The following is a 23,953-nucleotide window of genomic DNA, read 5'->3' as shown; positions in this document are numbered from 1 at the left end:
ATGGGAGCCTTTCTCTTTTTTCCTATTAAATGATTATGGTGGAACGTGAGACGATCTGAGAAAGAGGTACAGGAGTTGGAGTCGCCAGCAGAGCCTATTGAAGGGACCAGGAACAATCGTTTTGGTAGCAAGCTTGTACGATCTCCCTAAAAAGAGATCTTGTCAGCTGGTAAGCCTTACTGAATCTGGTGGTGGATGAACCTCTCTCTCTGGGCGCACCTGTTATATACTTGAAGGATGTTTTATGGAGTCACTTTAATGGACTAAAATTCATCTCCTTGTGTCTCTCTCCCTCCTTTTTTGGACTGTTTTGTGTTTTAATTTTGAGTAATTTTGCACTTTTTATAGTCACATACACTTTTCAGTATTTAAAAACAGGATATAATATGTCACATGATTATGCTGGTATTTTTTAAGTTCTAGCGCAGCTTTATTTTTGGATTTAGTTTATATTATAGTTTATGTATTGTATGGTTTTTGTACGGCAAATTCTACCCCCCTTTTTTTGTATGAGGATCCAGACTGATGATTCTGGAGCTTACTTGCACAACATTTCATAGTATCACTTTGCACTTTATATTATTTACTGCAGCACCTATGCACCTTATGAATTTACCATATATATATATATATATATATATATATATATATATATATATATATATATATATATATATATATATATATATATATATATATATATATGTCTCATATGCACTTTATTAGTTTATAACCTTTTTCACATATATGGTAAAAATTATACTAGTAGCACTAAGTTTGGAGGCCAGAAAACTCCCCGTAGACACAATATAGTGGAACAGGGTATGAGGAGTTTTCTCTCGCCTACTCTTCAGATAGGTACGATATATACATATACAGGGGCGCCCTGCTCCTCCTCCTTTTTAGTTGTCTCTATCTGTTCCCTTCTCTGGGATTATTTTTTTACTTTAATAACCAGCACACATATAGATGACATAGAGGGGTATATTTACTAGCTTTATTTTCTTCATAAACAAGTACTTGTTAAAAAGGGTTGGATCATCCGATAGAGGGAACAGGTAACGCAGTAGAGGTAGCGCCATTAGCCCGGTTTAAAGATTATACACTATTACAGACCACAGACTCCACATAGAGGCTGTGGAACTAAAGGGCGGCAGCAACCTAACGTCTAGCCCCCCCCCCTTTCATTCTTCATTTTTTTTTCCTTCCCCCCCTTTTTTTCCCTTCCCCCTTTTCTCCCCTCTCCTAAGCGCGGCCACTCATATATACAAATTTACCACGGGTGTATCTGTCTGCTACAGCTCCTTTCCGGAGATGAGACTCTCTGTTTGTATCGGTGGCTGGTCCGAAAAAGGGTCTGATGTTCTCGTTGACAACCATCTCTCGGTGGATTAGACAGATCGTGGTTCAGGCTTATGCCTTAAAGAAGAGGGTGACCCCCTTTCCTTTCAAGTCACATTCCACCAGGGCGAATGGAACCTCCTGGGCTTTCCGACATCAAGCGTCTGTCTCCCGGGTGTGTAAGGCAGTGACTTGGTCATCCGTTCACACTTTCACTAAATTTTACAAAGTTGACCTGAGTGCATCTTCGGATGCTTACTTTGGCCGCAAGGTTTTGTAGGTGGCTGTGTAAGTTACAAGGTTGTTGTGAATGCATCTTCAAATGCATAAGTTGGTCACAGGTTTTGCTGGCGGCCGTTTAAGTTGGCAACTCCTCTATTGAGGAGTTCCTGTATGTTGTGGGTGAAGTTATTTAATGCTGTTTCCACCTCTTGTTTTTTGACACTGCTTGGGGTCGGATTTAAAGGAGCTGTGTCTGTCAATGAACGAAAGAGAAAATAGGATTTTTGTATTCACCGTAAAATCCTTTTCTCTGAAGCTCATTGACGGATACAGCACCCACCCATCCTATTTATGTTTGTACTGCTTTTTGACAAACTGATCTACAGGAAGCAGAGTGAGGGGCTATAGCCAGTGGGACTGCCCCCTGGGCGGTGCTGTGCAGTTTTGCTGTTTTTACATGTTTTACATGTTCTGCCTAGTCCTCTCCTGAAGGTGGTGATATAACCCTAAGGTCAAGATTTAAAGGAGCTGTGTCCGTCAATGAACTTCAGAGAAAAGGATTTTACGGTGAGTATAAAAATCCTATTTTTTGGCTCTGCTGTACTCAGCTAGGCAGCAATTTATTTTCCAATTCTGGTTAGGTGTATCACCAAGACTGTGTCCCAGTCAGGGGTCAGACCAGTAGCTTTAGCAGTAGAGAGGCTCGCACCGGCCATTTGAATAAGTATAGAAGCAGGTCACCCTGGCAGATTACACAGGCTCACCTGTGTGGAGTCTATGTACTAACCAGTGTTCACTAGCGCTCCTGATGGTGGAGATCGGTTTTGCTGCATGTTAGTGTCAGGTCACAGTACTCAGGTTCGCCCCACCAGGAAGTGAGCAAGCCAATGTCCAGTAGCAGATATAGCAGAAAGCGTTCAAGCAGAGGCATAATCAGTAAATAAGCCAAAGGTCGGTAACAAGTGGTTTCAGGTTGAGGTATAGCAGAAGCGAAATCGAGGAACAAGCCAAAAGTCAGGAGCGAGTGGTAGCAAAGATACAGACGGGAGCAGGAGTGACAAGAGTGAGATATTGGGTGGAGAGAGCAAGAAGAGTCAACACCAGACACAGCAGAGGTTGCAGGTTCAGACCCGGGTCCTGACAAGCCTGGTGGTTGATTGCTCCTGCCTGCCTCTGGGAGAATCTTTGTTATTGTAATAAAGGGTTAAGCTTTTTGTTACATTTATTTGTTTGTTACCAGGTTACTATGCTTAACCTTTTAGATATGTGGATGTAGTGCAATAATTCAACAACTCAAAGATAGCATAATAATAAAACAAATTTTGTTTGGAAACCGGAAGTGACGTTTACATCTGAGCAAGACGCTCACCGGTCTATTGTCAAGCTGTGTGCCTTATCCGTTTTTCCCTTGTGAGTAGACAAGTTTTATTCTAATAAAAGTGTTGATTTTAAATACTACACTATGGTGGATCCTTCTGACTTGTCCCCTTGAGCCTTTTCGCTATTAACAACCACGAGGAAATCGGATGAGTCTTTGGCACCGTCAGAAGTCCGCTCTGCAGCTTTCCCCCTGACCTTTCCAAGCACTCCCTGCAATATAGTTGTTTTTTCTCGCTGCATACCTCGCAGCTGTGAGGTAATTATTTAGTGTAACCAGCACTGCCACGGAATACCACTAGAAGAGAGTTGGCTTGGCACATTGCACTTTAATTTTCTGATTGTGAATATTGCATGCAAATTGCACGATTGGACTGTGTATAGGACACTTTATTGTGATTCACTGATTTATTGCGATTCACTTATTTGCTGCTATTGATTCCTGTTGGAATTTGCTTATTTTATGGTTTTTGTGTTTTTATCACAAGTTTTTTCTCACATTGTATTTTTTACACTGTACTTTTTTAGTGGTTATATGTTTTTATCACAGGTTTTTTTCTCACACTGTATTTTTTACACAGAATTTTTTTAGTGGTTATATGCGCTTATATGCATTTAGCACATGCATCTTGGATTTTGACACTTGAGTGATGCACAGAGACACTTTAAAATAGTTGTTTTATGCAAATGCACGGATGCACTTTCAATGCGATTCCATAAGCACTTGGCACTGTATAAGCACTATTGCACTTTTTTTTTTTTTTTCGCCTTGATAGTAATATTTATTTTTATCTTTACACTTTGTTGTACATTATCATTAGTTTATTTGGTATTTTTAGGAAGCGCAACACAACCCCCCCTGTTTCAATAAAACAAATTTACTTGGTTTCAGGATGTATTACAGATGATAAAATAGATAAATACAGCATCACTCAAGTCCAAGGAAGACCGTAATTTCAGTTGAAATATATACACCTTTCATATTGTGAGGCTTCCTTGTCTGGAAACTAGTTAAAATCAGTTTCATCAAATAATGAAATAATAGAAACAAGACTAGGAATGTTAGCATATAGTAAGGTCAGAGTGAACAGAAGTAATCTAACATACATACATATATATATATATATATATATATATATATATATATATATATATATATATATACACACACACACACATATAAACCTCTTGTATTTTTGTAAATATTTTATTATATCTTTTCATGTGAAAACACTGAAGAAATTCCACTTTGCTACAATGTAAAGTAGTGAGTGTACAGCTTGTATAACAGTGTAAATTTTCTGTCCACTCAAAATAACTCAACACACAGCCATTAATGTCTAAACTGCTGGCAACAAAAGTGAGTACACCCCTAAGTGAAACCCTCTTGGACATGGAGTTCACCAGAGCTTCACAGGTTGCCACTGGAGTCCTCTTCCACTCCTCCATGACGACATCACAGAGCTGGTGGATATTAGAGACCTTGCGCTTCTCCACCTTCCATTTGAGAATGCCCCACAGATGCTCAATAGGGTTTAGGTCTGGAGGCATGCTTGGTCAGTCCATAACCTTTACCCTCAGCTTCTTTAGCAAGACAGTGTTCATCTTGGAGGTGTGTTTGGGGTTGTTATCATGTTGGATTACTGGCCTGCATCCCTGTCTCCAAAGGGAGGGGATCATGCTCTGCTTCAGTATTCAAAGTACATGTTGGCATTCATGGTTCCATCAATGAACTGTAGATACCCCGTGCTGGCAGCAGGACATGGTTCCAGTAACCCAACTGTTTGCAGGCTTTCTTGTGCATCATCTTTAGAAGAGGCTTCCTTCTGGAATGACAGCCATTCAGACCAATTTGATGCAGTGTGTGGTGTATGGTCTGAGCACTGACAGCCTGACCCCCTCACCTATTAAACCTCTGCAGCAATGCTGGCAGCACTTATACGGCTATTTCCCAAAGATGACCGCTGGATATGATGCTGAGCATGTGCATTCAACTTCTCTGGTCGCCCATGACGAGGCCTGTTCTGAGTGGAGCCTGTCCTATCCTGTTCTATGTGTCCCTGTGAGCCCTGGAAATCGATTGTTTTCTGTGGAACCAGCATTTAGCTGAAAGGAGCATTTATTGATCTATTTGAGGTGAAAGGCTGGGGCAAACCATTTGTGCACCTCGGATGGTGAAATCTTCTTGGATATTTGGCACTTGCACTTTTTTGCACTGCTTAATACATTTATATGTCACTATATATGCTAGACTTATTTGCACTTTAAATGGGACTATTTTTCACACATCCCTTTGGAAACATCATATTGTTATTTGCACATTAATTACTTTGCAGCTCAGATTGCACATTTTTGGTAATACGTATTTGCTTGATTTGCACACTTTATGCACTTTATTTCCATTTATTATTTTTTCGAGAATTGTTGCTTATATCACATTATTTATATTAGAATCATGTTATATATATTTTCTACATTCACATCAGTCCCTGCCCTTTAGGGTGCTTTCACACCGAGGTTTCGCGGCATCAGCGGTAAAGCGGCGCTATTTTTAGTGGCCCTTTGCCGTAGTTTTAACGCCACTATTCGGGCACTTTTAACCCCCGCTAGCGGCTGAAAAGGGTTAAACGGCCCGCAAAGTGCTGTTGTAGCGGCTCTTTGCCAGCGGTACGGCGGCACTGCCCCATTGATTTCAGAAGAGGATTATACACCACTCCCACAGCACTGCAAAGATACTGCTTGTAGGACTTTTTTTGCCGTCCTGCAAGCACGCCGCTCCAGTGTGAAAGCACTCAGGCCGCGTACACACGCGGGGACTGTTCGGCCAACTTTGTCCGCTGAACAGTGTTTCGGCGGACAGTCCGCCCGTGTGTGGGCTTTCAGCGGACAGTTTCAGCGAACAGTCCGCTGAACAAGGTTTTTCGGAAATTCCGAAAAACTGTCCTAAGAAAATTTGTTTCAGCGAACAGTCCCCTCGTGTGTAGGCTTGTTCGTCAAACTAAGTTCCGCGCATGCTCAGAAAGGATTTACACGCCGAAAGTTATAATGCAGTGTATAGGACGTCATATTTTTCGTCCCGTCGTACGTGCCGTTCACGTCATCGCGCACGGTTTCAGCAAACTGTTCGTTCGTCCTGTGTGGCCATGTCCGTCCATGCTAATTTTGAGCGGACTGTTTGCTGAAACTGTTTGACGGACAAAGTTGGGCGAACAGTCCCCGCGTGTGTACGCGGCCTCAGGCTTTCACACTGGAGAGGCAGGAGAGGCTCTTTACAGGCGCTATGCAGGCACTATTTTTAGCGATGTAGTGCCTGTAAAGCGCCTCGGTGTGAAAGCAGTCTTAAGGAGTAGTGATGGCCGAACGGTTCGCCCGGCGGTCGTTTCGCGGCGAATTTCCGACTTTCGCCGTCCGCGGGTTCGAACGCCTTTTTCCGTCGTTCGCCCCGGCGGACTTACGTGTTTAATGTATACAAGAACTTTAACCTTTCGTGACACGTTTATCATGTGTTACAGGACAACCAATTGAGACATGACAGCTCATGGACACTTGGACATTCCCCCTAACCTATAAATACACCCGATCCGGTGGCCATTTTACATTCTTTCTTCTGTCACTGTAGGGAAAGGATCCTGTGTGGAGTAGGGACAGAGAAAACGCTAGCTATTTGGTACACAAAAGTTCTTTTCAGGACTGGTATAGGTGTTAGGTCAGCAGCCTGAGTTTCTTTTGTCAGTTTAGATAAAGGGACAGAGCGCTGTATGCTGCTATTTTAGGGACAGCTCAGCCAGATTAGTCTTTCTTCATCATCATCATCATCATCATCATTAGCTGTTACTATCAGGTCCACAAAAGAGCTGTTCCAGCTAATCGTTCCAGCCTACTCTTTTTTGCCAATTTGTATAGGGACAGGCAGGAAGCAGTGTGTCAGGCAGTGAGGATAATTTTAAAGACTTGCTGTTACTATTAGTTCCACAAAGGTTCTTTTCAGGACTGGTATCAGTGGTACGGTAATAGGCTTGTACACGTATAATATTCTTTCTTCCAAATATAGAAAGAATATTATACTTGACTGCTGCCCTTCTGCTGCAGTCTGCTAATCATTCACAACTCACTTGTTCCACAAAGCTCTTTATCAGGACTGGTAACTTGGTCTGTCTAGGGTGCTACGGTACATAGGCTTGGGTGCGGTACAGTCTGCTGTTCTGTAAGGACCGCTATCGGTCCACAATACATAGGGTTGCCGTGCACTACTGCTGACCGCTGCCCTATACTGCAGCAGTCCTTCATTGGTATAGGGACTGACGTACAGTCTGCTAATCACTAACACACAACCTGCTTGGTCCACAAAAGTTCTTATAAGGACTGGTAACTTGGTATAGGGTGCTACGGTACATAGGCCTGAGTGCGTTACAGTCTGCTGTTCTGTAAGGACCGCTATCGGTCCACAATACATAGGGTTGCCGTGCACTACTGCTGACCGCTGCCCTATACTGCAGCAGTCCTTCAGCGGTATAGGGACTGACGCACAGTCTGCTAAACACTAACACACAACCTGCTTGGTCCACAAAAGTTTTTATAAGGACTGGTAACTTGGTATAGGGTGCTACGGTACATAGGCCTGAGTGCAGTACAGTCTGCTGTTCTGTAAGGACCGCTATCGGTCCACAATACATAGGGTTGCCGTGCACTACTGCTGACCGCTGCCCTATACTGCAGCAGTCCTTCATTGGTATAGGGACTGACGTACAGTCTGCTAATCACTAACACACAACCTGCTTGGTCCACAAAAGTTCTTATAAGGACTGGTAACTTGGTATAGGGTGCTACGGTACATAGGCCTGAGTGCGTTACAGTCTGCTGTTCTGTAAGGACCGCTATCGGTCCACAATACATAGGGTTGACGTGCACCACTGCTGACCGCTGCCCTATACTGCAGCAGTCCTTCAGCGGTATAGGGACTGACGTACAGTCTGCTAAACACTAATACACAACCTGCTTGGTCCACAAAAGTTCTTATAAGGACTGGTAACTTGGTATAGGGTGCTACGGTACATAGGCTTGAGTGCGGTACAGTCTGCTGTTCTGTAAGGACCGCTATCGGTCCACAATAGATAGGGTTGACGTGCACCACTGCTGACCGCTGCCCTATACTGCAGCAGTCCTTCAGCGGTATAGGGACTGACGCACAGTCTGCTAAACACTAACACACAACCTGCTTGGTCCACAAAAGTTTTTATAAGGACTGGTAACTTGGTATAGGGTGCTACGGTACATAGGCCTGAGTGCGTTACAGTCTGCTGTTCTGTAAGGACCGCTATCGGTCCACAATACATAGGGTTGCCGTGCACTACTGCTGACCGCTGCCCTATACTGCAGCAGTCCTTCATTGGTATAGGGACTGACGTACAGTCTGCTAATCACTAACACACAACCTGCTTGGTCCACAAAAGTTCTTATAAGGACTGGTAACTTGGTATAGGGTGCTACGGTACATAGGCCTGAGTGCGTTACAGTCTGCTGTTCTGTAAGGACCGCTATCGGTCCACAATACATAGGGTTGCCGTGCACTACTGCTGACCGCTGCCCTATACTGCAGCAGTCCTTCAGCGGTATAGGGACTGACGCACAGTCTGCTAAACACTAACACACAACCTGCTTGGTCCACAAAAGTTCTTATAAGGACTGGTAACTTGGTATAGGGTGCTACGGTACATAGGCCTGAGTGCAGTACAGTCTGCTGTTCTGTAAGGACCGCTATCGGTCCACAATACATAGGGTTGCCGTGCACTACTGCTGACCGCTGCCCTATACTGCAGCAGTCCTTCATTGGTATAGGGACTGACGTACAGTCTGCTAATCACTAACACACAACCTGCTTGTTCCACAAAAGTTCTTATAAGGACTGGTAACTTGGTATAGGGTGCTACGGTACATAGGCTTGAGTGCGGTACAGTCTGCTGTTCTGTAAGGACCGCTATCGGTCCACAATAGATAGGGTTGACGTGCACCACTGCTGACCGCTGCCCTATACTGCAGCAGTCCTTCAGCGGTATAGGGACTGACGTACAGTCTGCTAAACACTAATACACAACCTGCTTGGTCCACAAAAGTTCTTATAAGGACTGGTAACTTGGTATAGGGTGCTACGGTACATAGGCTTGAGTGCGGTACAGTCTGCTGTTCTGTAAGGACCGCTATCGGTCCACAATAGATAGGGTTGACGTGCACCACTGCTGACCGCTGCCCTATACTGCAGCAGTCCTTCAGCGGTATAGGGACTGACGTACAGTCTGCTAAACACTAATACACAACCTGCTTGGTCCACAAAAGTTCTTATAAGGACTGGTAACTTGGTATAGGGTGCTACGGTACATAGGCTTGAGTGCGGTACAGTCTGCTGTTCTGTAAGGACCGCTATAGGTCCACAATAGATAGGGTTGACGTGCACCACTGCTGACCGCTCACCTATACTGCAGCAGTCCTTCAGCGGTATAGGGACTAAGAGTTTTGTCACAGGGTCATTTAAAAAATGACATGCAGAGGAAGAGGCAGGCCCTTCCGCAGGGGTGGTAGGGGTAGGGCAGGAGCAACAGGCTTGAGCCAAAGTGGGAAGTTGCAGAAGGTGCGTTCAATTACTTTAAAGGATGCACCAGACTTGGTTGAGTGGCTCGCTCAGCCTTACTCTTCTGCACCCTCCTCATCCTCTCGATCTGCACCCTCTTCTTCACTCTCTGCTATGTGCACCCCCAAAGACACTACCACCAACAACACGACCACCACCACCACCACCACATACCTTCCGCTTGAGTCACTGGAATTATTTTCCGATCCATATCAAGAGGACATTTCTGATGCGCAGCCACTCTTGGTATTGGATCAGGAAGAGGAGGTAGCAACAAGCGCTACTCAGCAGTCTGACGCCAGTACCCAGATCAGCCCAAGGAGGAGGTTGGTCCCCGGTGTTGCTGCCTACTCTACTTATAGCGGTGGGGAAGGTGACGTTGATGATGACGTGTCTAGTGATGTCACGTGGGTGCCCACAAGAGAGGAAGAGGAGGGGAGTTCAGAGGGAGATATGGACCAGCAGATAGGGAGGAGAAGCAGCAATGACTTACATTGCACAGCAGGGACAAAGCAGACTGCAAATGTATCAGGAGCGAGTCATCGACCATGTACGGTCACATCTGGCGCTCCCAGGACACCGGCACATGGCTCCGCAGTGTGGGCTTTTTTTAACGTGTCCGCTGCTGACAATAGCGTTGCCATCTGCAATCTTTGCAGTCAACGCGTTAGTCGCGGTAAGCCCAATACTCACCTAGGGACGACCGCCTTAAGAAGGCACATGAGCAGCCATCACCGAGCCCAGTGGGAGCAACGGAACACACAAAGCCACACTGCAGGCTCTCACCGTCCAGCCTCGTCTTCTACTTCTCCTTCTCCTCTCTCCTCACAATTGTCCTCCACTCCACCTTCCATCACGCCAAGCTCACATTTTTCTGCAAAAAGGCAGGCTTCCGTGGGCCTAATGTTTGAGCGTAAAAAAATGATGACGCCGGATAACCCTCTTGCCCAACGGTTGGCGGCTGGCTTGTCAGAACTCATAGCCCGCCAACTACTGCCATATAAACTGGTGGACTCGGAGGCCTTTCGCAAATTTGTGGCCATTGGAACACCACAATGGAAGGTCCCAGGAAGGAAGTATTTCTCAGAGAAGGGCATCCCAGAGCTATATGGCCATGTTCAGCGGCAAGTGAATGTATCTCTGGCACACAGTGTCGGTGCCAAGATACATCTGACCACAGACACGTGGTCTAGCAAACACGGGCAGGGAAGGTATATCAGTTTTACTGCCCACTGGGTGAACCTTCTGACGGCCGTCAAGCATGTAACCCGTGGCACCCGTGTAGATTTGGTTTTACCGCCACGGATTGCATGCAGGCCTGACTCTTCTTCTCCTCCTCCTACTCCATCCTCCTCCCTCTCCTCCTCAGCTGCCTCCTCCTTTTCCGCTGCTAGCGTCTCTTCCACTGCACCGCCCAAGCTCCCCAGAACCTATTCCACATGCCAGGTGAGACGTTGCCATGCCGTGCTGCGTCTGTTGTGCCTGGAAGCAAAGAGCCACACTGGCCCGGCACTCCTTTCAGCTTTGCGTTCACAGGCAGATGAGTGGCTAACACCGCTCAATTTGACAGTTGGTAAAGTGGTGTGTGACAACGGTGCCAATCTGCTTAGCGCATTGAAACAGGGCAAAATCACGCACGTGCCGTGCATGGCACACGTCTTAAACTTGGTCGTGCAGCGATTCCTTGTCAAATACCCTGGGGTCCAGGACATCTTGCGGCAGGCAAGGAAAATCTCGGCCCATTTCAGAAGATCTTACACGGCCATGGCTCGCCTTGCTGACATTCAGCGGCGACACCATCTGCCGGTCAGACGTCTTATTTGCGATTGCCCGACGCGATGGAACTCAACCTTCTATATGCTTGATAGGCTGCTCCAGCAGAAACGTGCAGTTAACGTCTACCTGTATGAACTCTGCGAAAGAAACGGTTCTGGGGAGCTGGGTTTTTTTTCACCGCGCCAGTGGCTGCTCATGCGCGACACATGCAGACTTCTGCGGCCATTTGAGGAGATCACCAAACTGGTCAGTCGCAGCCATGGCGCCATCAGTGACATGGTACCTTATGCCTTCTTTCTGGAGCGTGCATTGCGTCGTGTCATTGATCAGGCTGTGGAGGAGCAGGAGCGGGAAGATGAGGAAGTCGCAATGCTGGATGAATTCCCAGGGGGGGCTACTCTATCTGAGACAAGTCAACAACAGGAGTCTGATGAGGAGTCAGAGGAGGATGGTGCCGGGGCGGATGAGCAGGAGCAAGAAGAGCATGCTTTAAACCTTTCTGGGATCCCTGTTGTGCGAGGATGGGGAGAGGAGAATGAAGAGGACGACATTATCCTGGATGATGAGCAGGAGCCAGGCCACCACACCGCTTCCACTTTAGTGCAAATGGGGGCCTTCATGCTCCAGTGTTTTAATAGGGACCCCCGTATAAAAAGCATGAGGGTCAAGGACCAGTACTGGGTGGCAACGTACTTAGACCCCCGGTACAAACACAAAATGGCGGAAATGTTACCGCCGTCGCAGAGGGCTGTCAGAATGCAGCACTTCCAGGCCTTGCTTCGAGAAATGCTGCATTCTGCTTTTGCGTGCGCTGGCAGAGGAGCAATTCCCACTCCCAGAGAAGGATTTGCGGGTACCAATCCAACAGCGCCTGCAAGAAGAGGCCGGTTTGAAGATGTGTTGGTGACTTCGGATATGAGGTCATTCTTTCAGCCGACCCATCGACAGGTGTCATCCGGATCCAGCATCAGGGAACGCCTAGACCGTCAGGTGTCCGACTACATTGGGTTAACGGCCGATGTGGACGCTCTGAGGAGTGATGAACCCCTAGACTACTGGGTGGGCAGGCTTGACCTCTGGCCAGAGCTTGCCCAATTTGCAATCGAACTGTTGGCTTGCCCCTCATCCAGTGTCCTGTCCGAAAGGACGTTCAGCGCAGCAGGGGGGATTGTGACCGATAAGCGTACTCGCCTAGCTCACCACAGTGTTAACTACCTCACATTTCTAAAAATGAATGAGGCATGGATCTCGGAGGAATTCAACACATGTGATCAGTAGACCATGTATATGTCTATAAACAATTTTTGGAATCAAGCACACAGACCTTCTTAATTCATTTGGCTCACTTCCCTGACCCAAAAAAGCACACCGTACTATATGCCCCTACCCTCCTCTTTGAAGAGGTTGAGCGGTGTCATATTTCTACTGGGGCTGCTTATTATGAGGGGTTCCCACCATCCCTGTGCTGTGCTGACTTCCTCCTGGGTGTTCTTATTATGAGGGGCTCCCACCATCCCTGTGCTGTGCTGACTTCCTCCTGGGGGTTCTTATTATGAGGGGATCACACCATCCCTGTGCTGTGCTGACTTCCTCCTGGGGCTGCTTACGGTGCTGCTGTCAGCGCTGTATGTCACGGAGCTGCTGTCAGCGCTGTATGTCACGGAGCTGCTGTCAGCGCTGTATGTCACGGAGCTGCTGTCAGCGCTGTATGTCACGGAGCTGCTGTCAGCGCTGTATGTCACGGAGCTGCTGTCAGCGCTGTATGTCACGGAGCTGCTGTCAGCGCTGTATGTCACGGAGCTGCTGTCAGCGCTGTATGTCACGGAGCTGCTGTCAGCGCTGTATGTCACGGAGCTGCTGTCAGCGCTGTATGTCACGGAGCTGCTGTCAGCGCTGTATGTCACGGTGCTGCTGTCAGCGCTGTATGTCACGGAGCTGCTGTCAGCGCTGTATGTCACGGAGCTGCTGTCAGTGCTGTATGTCACGGAGCTGCTGTCAGCGCTGTATGTCACGGAGCTGCTGTCAGCGCTGTATGTCACGGAGCTGCTGTCAGCGCTGTATGTCACGGTGCTGCTGTCAGCGCTGTATGTCACGGAGCTGCTGTCAGCGCTGTATGTCACGGAGCTGCTGTCAGCGCTGTATGTCACGGAGCTGCTGTCAGCGCTGTATGTCACGGAGCTGCTGTCAGCGCTGTATGTCACGGAGCTGCTGTCAGCGCTGTATGTCACGGAGCTGCTGTCAGCGCTGTATGTCACGGAGCTGCTGTCAGCGCTGTATGTCACGGAGCTGCTGTCAGCGCTGTATGTCACGGAGCTGCTGTCAGCGCTGTATGTCACGGAGCTGCTGTCAGCGCTGTATGTCACGGAGCTGCTGTCAGCGCTGTATGTCACGGAGCTGCTGTCAGCGCTGTATGTCACGGTGCTGCTGTCAGCGCTGTATGTCACGGTGCTGCTGTCAGCGCTGTATGTCACGGAGCTGCTGTCAGCGCTGTATGTCACGGAGCTGCTGTCAGCGCTGTATGTCACGGAGCTGCTGTCAGCGCTGTATGTCACGGAGCTGCTGTCAGCGCTGTATGTCACGGAGCTGCTGTCAGCGCTGTATGTCACGGAGCTGCTGTCAGCGCTGTATGTCACGGAGCTGCTGTCAGCGCTGTATGTCACGGAGCTGCTGTCAGCGCTGTATGTCACGGAGCTGCTGTCAGCGCTGTATGTCACGGAGCTGCTGTCAGCGCTGTATGTCACGGAGCTGCTGTCAGCGCTGTATGTCACGGAGCTGCTGTCAGCGCTGTATGTCACGGTGCTGCTGTCAGCGCTGTATGTCACGGAGCTGCTGTCAGCGCTGTATGTCACGGAGCTGCTGTCAGTGCTGTATGTCACGGAGCTGCTGTCAGCGCTGTATGTCACGGAGCTGCTGTCAGCGCTGTATGTCACGGAGCTGCTGTCAGCGCTGTATGTCACGGTGCTGCTGTCAGCGCTGTATGTCACGGAGCTGCTGTCAGCGCTGTATGTCACGGAGCTGCTGTCAGCGCTGTATGTCACGGAGCTGCTGTCAGCGCTGTATGTCACGGAGCTGCTGTCAGCGCTGTATGTCACGGAGCTGCTGTCAGCGCTGTATGTCACGGTGCTGATGTCAGTGCTCTGTATTACGGTGCTGCTGTCAGTGCTCTGTATCTCCTGCACCCTCTTGTTTGCCTACCCTGGTCCCTGACCTTCCCTCTCCTCCATTGCCTTCATTAGCTCCATAGTCCTGAATTGTCAGAACAATTTCCCAAATAAAAAAAAAATGCTTGTAGTTATCGATCCCAAATTCACCTCATACATGTATTATGCTATTGTCCAGGTGGTGGGACTACGTGCTACCCCCTAATAATTACCCCGTGGCCGCAAATTCGACCTAAAGGTTTGCGAAATTCGCCTCCCATTGAAGTCAATGGAGCCCGCGGCGAACGGTCGTTTTCGCGAACGTTTGTGTCCGTTCGCGTTTCGCGTTCGCGAAACGTCCCGTCGGAAGTTCGTCCATCACTATTAAGGAGATTATAATCTCAGGTCTCTACCCCACATGCATAAATACACAATTTAAACATTAGCTAAATAACCTCACATCTCACTAGAGCTTTATGCATAGAGGAACTGTAAACATCTTAACTATTAAAACTATGAGAAATCTCAAAAAGAAAAGATTATACAGAATGTTTTAGCCATTCAATGCTTCCAACAAGTAAAACAATATAGGAGTGTGGTTTAATATTTCCGCTCATTACAATAGGATACAGGGTCAGGGTGGTTGCTATAAATGCCCTTATTCACAACTGATATACTTCTTCATAGGATCCTCCTCCCACATAGGCAATGTGGATAACTTCTGCTTGGTTTTCTCTGCAATGGGCCACCCCCAGGACTGGAAGAACGGAGCCAAGTTCTTATTGACAGCTTGAGAGAACTTTTCTGCCCAGAGATTCATCTTATCTGTATTATTTCTACTGACATATGAAAGTGTCTGGTACTCTGCAAATAGATTTTTGAAGGGTTCCCAGCCAAAGCCTTCTTGTAACTAAAAATGAAAAATGTGGTTAGTTTTTTTAATAAAAGCTCACTATGCATGGCTTATCATGTATGCAATATAGTGCAGCATGTAATATTTACATTACAATTAACACAATAAGGCCTCATGCACATGGACGTTTTTACAGCCGCTTTTTTGAGCGTTTTTTGCAGCTTAACCACTTGCAGACCGGACCATTTTGCTGGTCAAAGACCAGACCACTTTTTGCGATTCGGCACTGCGTCGCTTTAACTGACAATTGCGCGGTCGTGCGACGTGGCTCCCAAACAAAATTGACGTCCTTTTTTTCCCACAAATAGAGCTTTCTTTTGGTGGTATTTGATCACCCCTGCGGTTTTTATTTTTTGCGCTATAAACAAAAATAGAGCGACAATTTTGAAAAAAACGCATTATTTTTTACTTTTTGTTATAATAAATATCCCCCAAAAATATATAAAAAAACATTTTTTTCCCTCAGTTTAGGCCGATACGTATTCTTCTACATATTTTTGGTAAAAAAAAATCGCAATAAGCGATCATTGATTGGTTTGCGCAAAAGTTATAGCGTTTACAAAATAGGGATAGTTTTATAGCATTTTTATTAATAATTTTTTATTATTTTTTTTTTACTAGTAATGGCGGCGATCAGCGATTTTTATTGTGACTGCGACATTGTGGGGGACCCATCGGACATTTTTGACACATTTTTGGGACCATTGTCATTTATACAGTAATCACTGCTATATAAATGCAGTGATTCCTGTGTAAATGACATTGGCAGTGAACAGGTTAACCAGTGGGTGGCAGTGTAAGGGTTAAGTGTTCCTAGGGGTGTGTTACTAACTGTGGGGGGGTTGGGCTTTCATTTAGGGAACACTGATCTCTGCTCCAATCACATGGAGCAGAGATCAGCGTGACTAGTTGCTAGGCAGAATGGAGAAATGCTGTTTACTCTGCATTTCCTCCATTCGGCCGCTCCGTGAGACGATCGCGGGGATGCCCGCGGCGATCGAGTCCGCGGGTCCCGTGACCGGACTCACAGGGGTCCCGACCAGCGCGTGAGCGCGCCGCCGCCGGCGCGCTCCCGATGGCAGGGCGGCATTGAATATTGGACGTACCTGTACGCCAATATGCCTGCCCGTGCCATTCTGACGACGTACATTGTCGTGCGCTGGTCGGGAAGTGGTTAAAAAGGCTTGTCCATGTTAGTCTATGGCTTCATGCCCACCTAGGCGTTTTTGAGCTGCAAATGGCATAGGCGTTTTTAAGCTGTAAAAAAAACCCAGGACCAGTGCGTTCTGTGGTGCGGAGCTAGAGCTGTAAAAACGCGAATCGCGGGAAAACGTGCAAAAACGCGCACAAATGCGCAAAAACGCGCATAAACGCGCAACATAATTTCTTTGTTTTCTGAGTGCTATAGCCAAGAGATGTGTTTCTTTAAAAACGCTACTTAACGCTAAAAAACGTGCAAAAACGCCAATGCAAAACGCGGTAAAAATCGCGTTTTTTTAACGCCGATTTTTCCAGGCGTCGGAGCTAGCTTTGCAGCCAGTTTTTTAAAACGTCCGTGTGCATGAGCACTTACTATAAATTTACATTGCTGAGTTGGCCTAATTTGCAGTTTTGTATTGTAGTTGGAGCCCAATATAAATCTAATCTCAGTTGTACATATTTACTGGCTTATGCCTTACCTTGTTCTATGTCCCCTTCTGTTTTGCCCATACACATTGCAGCATGAAAAGAAGGACAAACAGCAAAGATTTATATGACAAGAAGCTAGCTGCATTAGACCATTTACAAAAGGTGAACTTAATGGATTTTTTGAAGTATTGGTAGAGTGTTTCAAGTGCACTCCATAAATCATGAGTTCCTGGAAAAAAAACATGGAGGTAGCCACTGATGGCTTCTAAAATGGTAGTTGCTTGGCTGTCAAGCTGACTCCCTAGCTTGTTCCACAACAACTATGGGGATAAGGACTTCTAATCTAACTCTGACTTCCATGGTATGCAGACCTGTACTTGTCCCAGGTACTGGAGCCGACTGGTCAGCAAAATAGCCACACAACAATCACTTTGAAAAGTAGTCCAATTATTCATCCTATGCCAATTTATTGACTAGTTATACTCTTTATAATCCAGTGTGTTGTGTAAATGACCAGAGCACTGGGGTAAGTACCTGTGCAAATGGTATTTAGGCATTAATCTTACGGACTACTGTCAACAATAAACATAATAAATAACATTATAGCTTACTAATCATTTAGACAGAATGAAATTATGGCCCATACCTGTGTGGCATGGACAGTTTGTGGCTACCTGGGTCAAGGCATCACTTAGTAGTTGGCACTAAGAAAAAAATAGCAGGAATCTAGAGCTGGAAAAACACTGTATAGAGGGGCTTACTTTCTGAGAGAGCTCAGCCAAGCAAGGTGCCTTAGTTTAGCAGAGTCTGAACACTACATGTAATACTAATAATAATTTTTGTGGGGTGAGGAAGGAAGGCGCCCTACTGAAACATCAGTTAGGTAATACATTTATAATCGTATCACTTTATAAGTCCCGCGAGTGCATTCATGCATTGTGTTTCATCTTTATTTACAGTATCTCAGAAAACTGAGTACACCCCTCACATGTTTGTAAATATTTTATTATATCTTTTCATGTGACAACACTGAAGAAATTACACTTTGCTGCAATGTAAGGCCGGGTTCACACCGCTGCGATGCGGGAACGCCGCGAATCCGTGGCGTTTTCCCGCATCGCATTACTCCCGCCGGCAGTTCACACTGCCCTATGCGGACGGCTGGGAGTGTCAATGATATGTTAATGACACCCCCAGATCCGTCCGCATATCGCAGTGCGATCTGCCGACTCGCACAGGAATTGGATCGCATGGTGTGAACCCCCATGCGATCCGATTCTGTTGCGGACCAAAAAAAGGGTCCCGTGCGAGTTTGCTGCGGGACCGATGCGAATTCAGCCATACTATCTGTATGGCTGTACTCGCATCGCTACGGAGATCGGATGTGATTTGCGGTGCGAATCACATCCGGATCTCCCTCCGCAGCAGTGTGAACCCAGCCTAAAGTAGTGAGCGTACAGCTTGTATAACAGTGTCAATTTGCTGTCCCCAAGGGGCAGACTGACAACTCATGGGGCCCCTGGGCAATAGGAGATTATGGGGCCCCCAGGCAATCAGACATTATGGGGCCACACAGTATACACAAACACACACAGACAGTATACAATCACACAGTATACACAGATATGTTTCTATTGGCTGAGAAGGTACTGGAGAGGTGGGGTAGCTATAATCTAAGGATTTTTAGACCAAAAGGATGTTGGTAAGGGACATTTCAGAGACAGATGTAAAAAAAACACAGATTTTTACATACTTTCCCTGGTTTTACTGAGGCTGGCAACCCTGATGGGGCCCCCTAGTGGCATGGGGCCCTCGAGCAGTGCCCGAGGGGCCCAATGGTTAGTCCGCCCCTGCTGTCCCCGCAAAATAACTCAACATACAGTCAAGCCTCTTATAAAGATGATGCACAAGAAAGTCCACAGTTTGCTGAAGACTAGCAGGCTAAGGACATGGATTACTGGAACCATGTACTGTGGTCCGATGAGACCAAGATAAACTTATTTGGTTCAGATAGTGTCAAGTAGACTTGTACACAATGGAAAATTTTATTTAGTTTCTTACTTTCTTTCTTTCTTATTTAGTTACTGAATCTCGAATCATGCCGAATCCATTCGTTATATGTGCTATAATTTTGTTCGTATTCGTTAAAATTCGATATTTATGTATGTATATATATATTCGTGATAATGATTCATAGTTTGGAAAGTCATTTGTTTATTGAATCTTTTAGCACACACAATGACAATATCTCTTCTCCTCAGCTCAAATACAATACAACACCCTTCTCACTCAGTTCTCAGGTATGCACTTTGCCAGTAATCCAACCTCCAGGACAAAATGAATCAGCTGATTGGACTGTACGATTTTCTTTGAGTTGACCTTTTGTTTCATTAGATCGTTAACAAATTACTGAATCAAGTTGAATTCATTCGTTATATCTGCTATAATTTCTTTCGTATTTGTTGAAATTCGTTTTGTTATGAAACAAGGTTTAAAGGTTAAATGCCTGCATTAATGCTCTTTCCTAGCAACTTCTTACAGTAGTGTACTGACTATGCTGACATTTCCCCCACAACCAAAGGGGAACTTACCGTATATACTCGAGTATAGGCCGACCCGAATATAAGCCGAGGCCCCCAATTTACCCCCAAAAAAACTGGCAAACTTATTGACTCGTGTATAAGCCGAGGGTGAGACATGCCTGTCCATCCCTGTGTGTGTGTCCGTCCATCCCTGTGTGTCCGTCCATCCCTGTGTGTCCGTCCATCCCTGTGTGTCCGTCCATCCATCCCTGTGTGTGTGTGTGTCCATCCATCCATCCATCCCTGTGTGTGTGTGTGTGTCCATCCATCCATCCATCCCTGTGTGTGTGTGTGTCCATCCATCCATCCATCCCTGTGTGTGTGTGTGTCCATCCATCCATCCATCCATCCCTGTGTGTGTGTGTCTCCATCCATCCATCCATCCCTGTGTGTGTGTGTCTCCATCCATCCATCCATCCCTGTGTGTGTGTGTGTCCATCCATCCATCCATCCCTGTGTGTGTGTGTCCATGTGTGTGTGTGTGTGTGTGTGTGTGTGTGTGTGTGTGTCCAGCCTACCTGTGTCCCGAGCCCGTGCCTTGCCTCCGTCCCGTGCCGTGCCTTGCCTCCTTGCCTCCGTCCCGTGCCGTGCCTTGCCTCCGTCCCGTGCCGTGCCTTGCCTCCGTCCCGTGCCGTGCCTTGCCTCCTTGCCTCCGTCCCGTGCCGTGCCTTGCCTCCGTCCCGTGTCGTGCCTTGCCTCCGTCCCGTCCCGTGTCGTGCCTTGCCTCCGTCCCGTGCCTTGCCAGGATCGCCGCTCTTCGTCGGCGCCTCGGCGGCCATTCTATCCTTCAAACGCCGCGCCTCCGCCTTCGCCTGTGATAGGCGGAACACTGAATTTCCCAGCAGCCTGTGTTCCGCCTATCACGGACATCGTCTCATCCTCGTCCGTAGTACGAGGATGAGACGATGTCCGTGATAGGCGGAACACAGGCTGCTGGGAAATTCAGTGTTCCGCCTATCACAGGCGAAGGCGGAGGCAGAGGCGCGGCGTTTGAAGGATAGAATGGCCGCTGTCTGTCTGCTCGACACGCTGATCGAGCAGGCAGACAGCGATGACTCGAGTATAAGCCGAGGGGGGCACTTTCAGCCTCAAAAAAGAGGCTGAAAATCTCGGCTTATACTCGAGTATATACGGTAACTGTATCTGAGCACCACAAACTGAAAATGCCATTTAATTCCTTTTAAACATACAAAGCAAATTTGCCCATTCATGTCTGTATGCTTTATCTTGTTGAGAAATCACTTTCCCCCAGCCCCCTGCCCAGTATTTCTAGCTGCAGCCATCTTGAGTAAGGGTAGATGATTCATGTAGCATTTACTTCCAGGAAACTATCTGCTTTTAGCTTAGGCATGCAGGCAGGAGGGTGTGCTTGACTGACCTCAATGTCTTTATGAGTTAAAAAGTAAAATGTAATTTTAATAGGTAGATATCTGGTGTACAATACCTGAAGGTAGGTCTCCAGAGCAGTCCACGCTTCCCATTTCTTAAGGTTGGCTCCATTTTTTAAATATTCTTGGATTCGAGTTTCCCTATTATTTGGCTTTAGATTAGGATGTGCTTTATCCCTTGAAATATTTAGGACAGTTTCATGTACATATACTGACCAGAGGTTACACGTTGCTTCTGTGGTATTAGGTGGAAATTCCCAATTGCTTCTCTGCTCATTGTGGCCAAGTTCATGTATCAATGCCCAGCAACCCTTTTTTATTTGCTCAACATCGGTTATAGTCTTTGCTACTGATGTCGGACCCATTATTGGGTATCCAGCATGCATCCAACCTTAAAAACAAGGTCATCCCACTAAGTAACTGTTCAACATACAAAACATTTGAAAAATAAAGGAATAATATGACTTGGGTCAGTTTGTGAAGAAGATATATAGCACTTAAATAATCTCTACAGTATCCAGGGCACAATATTATCTCCTCATCTTGTAAGGCAATGTAACCATTGTGCCAGGCAGCAGAAGTATATGGAGATATCTCAAGTCTCTCGCAAGATGCGGGATCCTCCCGCATTTCGGGGGCACCTCCCAGACAACTGTGATCACCGATCTCCCTGTATAGCTGACCTCCCGTGGCTGTGGGCTAAAAAGCTATAAAGGGAGATCGTAAGGAAGTGACCGGTCATTTACCGGCCCCTGCCTTTTCTTAATTGTACACAGTGAGTGAGATCACTCCTGTGTCCTGTGAAAGCTGAGCAGAGTAATCAATAAACAACTACTGACACCACCCCCTGCCTTACCAACACTGTCCACTACCCCAACCCCCTCCCCCCAAAAAGCATAAAAAAAAAAAAATTGTAAACAAAAAACAATATGTAACAATAAAAACTACTGACACAATCCACTACCCTACTGACACCATCACCGCCACATACTCCCCACCCCTTCCCCAGAAGCACTGTGAAAAAAGTGTTTAAAAAAATGATTTCAAGAAAATAATAAACAACAAAATTGTAAAAAACAATAGAGAAAATAATAACAACCAAAAACGACCGACACGCTGCTCTACAGACACTGTCCACTACCCCCTCCCCCAAAAATAAAAAATTTAAAAATAATTTAAAAAAATACAATTGTAAAAAAATAAATAAAGAACTACTGGCACCATCCACTGCCCTATTGACACCATCCTGCACATACTACTCACCACTGTACACTCCACACTCCTCACATGCACATTATACCTACCGCCATACACTCCACACTGTATGTTCCCTATTTAACATTAATACATTCTGCACTATGTAAGTCATCTCAGACTCTATAAAACCACACCCCACTTAAGCCATGCCCAATATGTAGCACGGTTTAAGCCATGGCCACCTCCCTGAAATTAGTTTTTGCAGATTGGGATGTCTGTATATGACTCAAAGAATCATGTACACTTTAGAAGGAACTGTGTTGTATCTGTATATACAAACAGATATTGCCTATCCAAGTTCATTATAGAGAGAGAAATCTTTTCCCAAGTATGTTACTAGCCAGTATGATTGTCTCAATAGAAGTTCTAATAAGTGTTTACGGGACTGTAAAACCAAATGTCATGTTTAATAAGTGCATGCTGCAAGTTCTAGGATGTGATAAATTAATCGTTTAAAGGTGTGATTGGTGTATTGCAAATGCAATAAACATTGTATACTGTATGTGTAAAAAATGTGTATCTGGAAATTTCTGATGCTTAACCATTTGCTTTCACTTGCTGTCGCACTTAGAATGACAATTGCGTGGTTATGCAACATTGTACCAATATCAAACTTTTATCATTTTTCTGAGATAGAGCTTTCTTTTGGTGGTATTTAATCAACACTGGGTTTTTTTTTTCTAAACAAAGGAAAAAAATAGGGGAAATTTAGAAAAAAAACCTCTAATGCCCCGTACACACGAGAGGAATTAAGTCTGACAGACCTCCAAAGGAGTTCCGCCGGAGTTCCGCTGGAGTTCCGACGGAGTTCTGGCGGACTTTTCGACCGAACGGACTTGACCACACACCATCACACCAAACTCCGACGGAGTCGAACGTGATGACGTACGACTGGATTCGACGTAGGAAGTTCATAGACAGTAGCCAATAGCTGCCCTAGCGTCGGTTTTAGTCCGTCGGAGTAGCACACACACGAGCGGATTTTTCAAAGGGGACCGGGTCCGGCGGAGTTCCGTCGGGAAAATTTAAAGCATGCTTCATTTCTAAAGTCCGTCAGACTTTAGCTTCGCTAAAGTCCGTTGCAGCCCACACACGATCGGATAGTCCGCCGGACTCAGTCCGTCGGAGTTTGGATGTCGAAAAGTCCGCTCGTGTGTACGGGGCATTATGCCCCGTACACACGAGCGGACTTTTCGACATCCAAACTCCGACGGACTGAGTCCGGCGGACTATCCGATCGTGTGTGGGCTGCAACGGACTTTAGCGAAGCTAAAGTCTGACGGACTTTAGAAATGAAGCATGCTTTAAATTTTCCCGACGGAACTCCGCCGGACCCGGTCCCCTTTGAAAAATCCGCTCGTGTGTGTGCTACTCCGACGGACTAAAACCGACGCTAGGGCAGCTATTGGCTACTGTCTATGAACTTCCTACGTCGAATCCAGTCGTACGTCATCACGTTCGACTCCGTCGGAGTTTGGTGTGATGGTGTGTGGTCAAGTCCGTTCGGTCGAAAAGTCCGCCAGAACTCCGTCGGAACTCCAGCGGAACTCCGGCGGAACTCCTTTGGAGGTCTGTCAGACTTAATTCCTCTCGTGTGTACGGGGCATTAGTTTCTGTTATAAAATTTTGCAAATAAGTAACTTTTCTCCTTCACTGATGTGTGCTGATGAGGCTGCACTGATGGGCACTGAGAAGCTGCAGTGATG

At 46.4% G+C, this 23,953-nt stretch overlaps 1 protein-coding gene and 1 long non-coding RNA gene across 2 annotated transcripts in view; both read right to left on the bottom strand.

Moving 5' to 3' along the window:
- LOC143962110 (uncharacterized) overlaps nucleotides 1-23,953 on the bottom strand; it is a 767,356-nt gene that overhangs the window by 219,618 nt on the left and 523,785 nt on the right. The window lies entirely within an intron of this gene.
- LOC143964198 (TRPM8 channel-associated factor homolog) overlaps nucleotides 14,864-23,953 on the bottom strand; it is a 50,449-nt gene continuing 41,359 nt past the window's right edge. The window contains exons 6-7 of the mRNA XM_077473902.1: nucleotides 21,047-21,381; nucleotides 14,864-15,388 (exon numbers count right to left, since the gene is read on the bottom strand). Of these exons, the coding sequence (XP_077330028.1) occupies nucleotides 15,137-15,388; nucleotides 21,047-21,381 (587 nt within the window). The 3' untranslated portion in view covers nucleotides 14,864-15,136. The remainder of the gene's footprint in view (nucleotides 15,389-21,046; nucleotides 21,382-23,953) is intronic.

The sequence above is a fragment of the Lithobates pipiens genome, unplaced genomic scaffold (assembly GCF_037356315.1).
Source record: "Lithobates pipiens isolate NorthernLeopardFrog02 unplaced genomic scaffold, aLitPip1_a1.2 Scaffold_8, whole genome shotgun sequence".
NCBI lineage: Eukaryota > Metazoa > Chordata > Amphibia > Anura > Ranidae > Lithobates > Lithobates pipiens.
This window is presented reverse-complemented; position numbering and strand designations above follow the sequence as displayed.